We start from the raw sequence: 5,097 nt of genomic DNA on the forward strand, positions 1-5,097 counted from the left end.
CCATTTAGCTTGACTGCTAAATTAAAGAGTCACTGCAGCTTACAACTTCCACAGTTGTTCAACAGACTTAGACTTTTCTCTGATATTGAGCAAGCAGTGCTTTTGCTTTCACTCAGTCAGCATCTCAAAAGCCCCAAAGTCTCAACTTGTCTGCGACTTGCACAGATTTAACAAGGGAAATCAATAAAGAATAAAGGCTTTCACCTGAATTCAAAAACAGTAAGCATCCTCAATATAATTCACAATCGCACAGATACTTATATTACTCATCAAATACGTGGATAGAAAAATATTCATATGTGGTAATGAAGAGACTAGTTGTCATTGATAAATTGCTCTATAACTAAAGAATATTGTTTATCTTCAGCTACATGCTGCAGTGCCTGCACAAATCCTACACAAGTCACTTCTTCACCTTGATTGGTCGGAATCGCCTGAATCATGATTCAGACCTTGGCTCTATTTAGGGGGGAGGGAATATGTTTTGACTGTGTCAGAGAGAGAGAGAGAGAGAGAGAGAGAGAGAGAGAGAGAGAGAGAGGAGGGGGTGTTGTGTGTGGGCGGCAATATCCGAAAACGTTGATTTTCAAACAAGATGGCTTCCAATTATGTGATGAAACCCAAAGTTGCACCACAGGGCGGAGGAAGTTGAAGTTGTTAAACTACAGAATAGACGATTTTTTTGCCGTTTTTAATCATTCCAGCCTAAAAAATGTGTGCGGCTCTCCACAAAGCGTGTGTTTATTTAAAAAGGGATTTGGCTTTGGCTTTAGAAAACCGAGTTTCTCTGTCGTTTGTATTTGTCGTGCGCTGCGTAAAGGCGCATCCAGCGTTCCCAGTGTTGAGCTGGAAGCTGGATGCTCAGTATTTCCATTCCACGAATTATATTCCATTTGACAAACAAGCAGGTTTTAATCATTATCTTAAAGCTGGTTTCTTTACACATATTCCCCATACATGTGCTGCCTCTCTGCTCCCTGTTAGTTACATTTATTTTCAACGTGTAACAAGTGCTGCTGCGCCCAGCAGTATATTTCAGCACCTCGGACAGCGACTAAAGAAGCTGCTGTCTGTTTCTTCTTGAGGCCTTTGGAGCTTTTCTTCAGTCTACTCCCTTTAAACTGAAAGGCATGTGAATAAAAATTGATCAATGCGCTCAGCCTATATACAATACAATATCTTTTATTAAGCGGGACATATAGGGATTCTTCTATTATTTCCACAATGTACATTTGGTGAGCAACGTCACTGAACATTAAATCAGTCAAAGCTACGCAGATTCCGAAATGGAGAACACACAATAATGTGAATATGTACTTTATAAATTATATTATTATTTTTTTTTAATAAAAGGGCTCTAAGTCTTCTCCGGTGGCTGAAATATGTCGCCTTTTTTCTCTTTTAATAAACTCGTCGGCGGCCTACATTTGGCTTATTTTCAATATGTTCAGCATCCAAACGCAACACCATTGACAGCACAAAAACATAAAGAAAAGAACTTCCATTCGTGCAAAAAAATGCCTTGGGTATGAAAGCACTTCTTCTCTGGATGTCCATAATTCCATATACTTCACTTGGACGGAAACCATATATTCTTTAAGGCTATACAAACATAAAATAGAGCATAACACACTCGGCCTGTCCAGGACATCAGTTCCTCCACTCCTCATCATCTCCATCTTGTCCATTTCCTCCAGGTACACCCGTTTGTCTGTTGACAAAGTTTGTTTTCCCAAGCAAGAAAAAAATCCACATACCGGATAAGCGCACGCCACTGGCCGATCAATACGTTTAATCATCCAGATTGCGTTAAAGTTGACTGATGGATTTGAATATATGAAACTCCAAGGAAACGTTCATATTTGACTAGATAGTGGACGAGTGTAGGTATACAGATATTCGTCGGCTTCCTTGGCTGACAGTTATTTAAGTTAAAAATAAATGGCATGTTTTTGTTTTTTTTGTTTTGTTTTGTTTTGTTTTGTTTTTTTTTTCCTGTTCCTCAACCTAAGCAGAGTCCAGTGCGACGTGGATCATCGCAGATTAGATTATAGAGGAAAGACTAGAAAGCCTGAGAAGGTGGAGTATTTCCATCCACCCATGAGGGTGCCCCGTTCCAGCTTCAGATAGACGCGGTCCTCCCGCTCAACCATCAGCAGTACTCCGTTGCTGGCCGCCTCTCTCGTAACGTCCTGGTCACCGGCGAAAGCTGATATAACCGGATAATCATTCTGCATCAGGTTGACCTGCGGGGAAGGGGGGGGGGGGGGGGGGGGGGGGAGCAGACACAGGCTTGTTCAGTTTTGCCCGAGCACTAAAATGTTAAAATGCTGAATGCAGATTTGATAATTGCTCACCTGTATGGTTTGTCTGTTGTACACCTTCACCACGTGAAAGCTGAAACTATATATCCCCCTTCTTGGAGCTTGGAAAACACTTGCTTTGAGATCGAAATGGTTGCCGATGTTCACTAAAACCTGTGACCAAAAAGGGCGCAGAATGAGACAGCGCTCTATCTTTTTTTTTTTTTGTTCTCCCCCCCACTCTCCCACTCCCCCCCACCCCACCCCCCCATGTGCATGCTTCACTTAACATAACAGCTGCTACTGTGTATTGTTTGTCTCTGCTACGCACAGTGACTACAGACAGACGTATCAGATATAGCCTGGTTCTGCTATGCCAAATGTTTTAGGCTGAACTTCAGTCGCAGTTTGGGATGCTTCCCAACGTGATGCGTATAACAGGCCGCTGTCCAAAGCCTTCAGCCGTGAAAACTTATTGGAACATCCCTACCAAAAAGGTGCACACAATGCATATGTAGATTCGGTCGAGGGCCTAACGCGCATATGTGATAAATGATCATGCATGGATGATCATCCTTTTTGGCAGCGCATCTCCAAATCACGCCAGTTACGCAGAGCATTTAATGAGAGGAGAAAAGCAGCATTGTGTTCTTTAGGTTGGAGATACTCGGGGCTCAGATCACACAGAGCGCGAGCAGTGATAGGAAATCAATGGAACATGACCTTAAACAAGTCATGTACGCCCACGGCAAATTTTAAAGGTGTAGAGAGGGAAAAACAATAAAAAAAGAAAACAGTAATAGAGCTAAGATATTGGGCCAAATCTGATTTATATTTCACTGTGAGTGGGTTATGTTAGTGCTAAATTCTGACCTGGTCAAAATAGATGGTCATAGACGTGTTGCTCATCTCTGACGGCTCATGGTTGGTTCCACGCACGGCGGAAAAAGCCACCTTTGCCCCAGCGGAGCGGACTGATATGCCAAGTGAGGAGGTGACCGCTCCGTCCGAAGAAGGGTTCGAGTCGCACACCACAAGACACTTCCCTTCCAGCACGATGGGCTCCGTGTCGTTCTGGCCGAGGCAGAGAACCACGCCGCATCCCAAGAGGAGGGCCAGTGCCAGTATGGCACAGGGTCCCGGGCAGCGCGCTGGCACCATGGTCAGATCGCTGATCCCGTGCACACTGATACAACCCAGCAGCCCCTTGGAGGTTTGTTAGTATTCGATCACCTGGTCCAGACTTACTCCCTTCTCTCTTCCCCTCTCTCTTTTCTTCTATCTGTGATGCTCCCTCACTCTCTCAAACAGCCTCTGACACACAAACGCACTCAGACTCTCTCCGGCTGAGACTCCCCTCCCTCCTGTGCGTCCTCGTCCTCTTAGTTTTGGGAGAGTATTCAGACAACTGTTGTTGTAGATCCTGGTGGTAAGAGAAAAAATGAGAGTTTCTCATGTCAGACAGCATTAGGAGAAGGATTTAATATAGTTAACTTATTACACTTGGGTATAATTTGTGTGCGTAAAATGGCTATCGTGCGTAAAATGAAAGGCAGTCGCTCTCTGTTAAAGCCAAAATCCTGACAAATCGTGTTGTAGATATGATTACTCATTTTCTATTTGTCCGTTATTGATCAAACCAACTATCTGTGCTACTGCAGAGTGTTTCCTAACAGATCAGTGCGCAGCAGCACTTTGCAACAATTTATAATGTCAATGGAAGAGATGATACAGTAATCCTCTAACCTCGATCTAACTGATAATTATGGTGAAACAAGCACTTTGCAGATATTTCTGCTGAGAAAAAAAGGTAAATCACGACCTACCTGTGCCATCCATCCCGCTGGTGTGCTCTCTGTCTCTCACAGACTGTGAACTGAGCGCTCAGATCGCTGATGCAAAAAAAGCAAGAGTCTCTGGGCTCCCTTTCGAGGGACAACTCACGCCCATTCTTTGTGTGTAGCCACTGCAACAAGACTCCTCAGAAGTATCCCGCAATTAAGAGCACACGCGTGGATTAATGGGTTTGTTTTCATATTAATCAGATCAATGCTGTGAGCTCAGGGGCCCCTCAGGAACGCAGAGATCACTTGCTCTCAATGTCCTGTCATTTATATGCTGTGGGTTTCTCATGTCTCATCCTGATTAATCTGAAATGAAAGGGGCTGCAGCGGATAACCTTGCTGCTGCATGGTACATTCAGCATGCATGTATATGTTACTAATTTCAGACGTAAACGAGCATTTTTATGAGTCCAATAAAGATACTCGTGCGCCATCCAGTGGTGGCATATTAATTGTGCAAAGATCTGCTTTTCAGAAGTACGTAGAAATATCAAAGCATGAAAGTGATTCAAATAATAAAGTGCAGTGGATATCTGGCTTGCATATTTTATTGATGGGAATCAGCAAATGATTTCACCCGTACGTCACACTTCGCAAACAAGCCTTGAGCAATGAAGGCAGGTGACACTTCAGAATATTCTCACTTCACAGAGAATGACCTGCACCTCTCTGTACCACCCTTAGCCTTTCTTTTGAATTCTTGACATGTCATCATCCTTTAAAGAGCTGCGTCTAGAGGGTCCCTATCAGTGCTGCACACCTCTGAAGGGCCCGACAGTGGGCTTGGTTGGACCTTTAATGAGCTGTCATTTTCCTACTTTAAGATATGCTAACTGGCCACATTATGCTTGGCACTCACATTCGCAGAGGGAAGTACTGTATAGACTGTTTTCAACTTCATGCAGCCCAAGTAAATAGTAGAAGGAGAAGACATCACTTTTTGCAAGATA

The 5,097-nt window shown here is 43.6% G+C and overlaps 1 protein-coding gene across 1 annotated transcript; it reads right to left on the reverse strand.

Annotated features, from left to right (window-relative positions):
* Positions 1-1,166: 1,166 nt before the first annotated feature.
* cbln2b (cerebellin 2b precursor) lies at positions 1,167-4,435 on the reverse strand. Its single transcript, XM_023416851.2, has 4 exons — positions 4,130-4,435; positions 3,177-3,726; positions 2,358-2,477; positions 1,167-2,246 (listed from the first exon to the last, which is right to left on the reverse strand). Exons 2-4 carry the CDS (start codon positions 3,462-3,464, stop codon positions 2,049-2,051), a joined length of 606 nt encoding a protein of 201 aa, XP_023272619.1. The 5' UTR covers positions 3,465-3,726; positions 4,130-4,435; the 3' UTR covers positions 1,167-2,048.
* Positions 4,436-5,097: the final 662 nt, after the last annotated feature.

This window comes from Seriola lalandi, unplaced genomic scaffold (genome assembly GCF_002814215.2).
Source record: "Seriola lalandi dorsalis isolate HSWRI2012SDOR001 ecotype SW California unplaced genomic scaffold, Sedor1 jcf7180002054570, whole genome shotgun sequence".
NCBI lineage: Eukaryota > Metazoa > Chordata > Actinopteri > Carangiformes > Carangidae > Seriola > Seriola lalandi.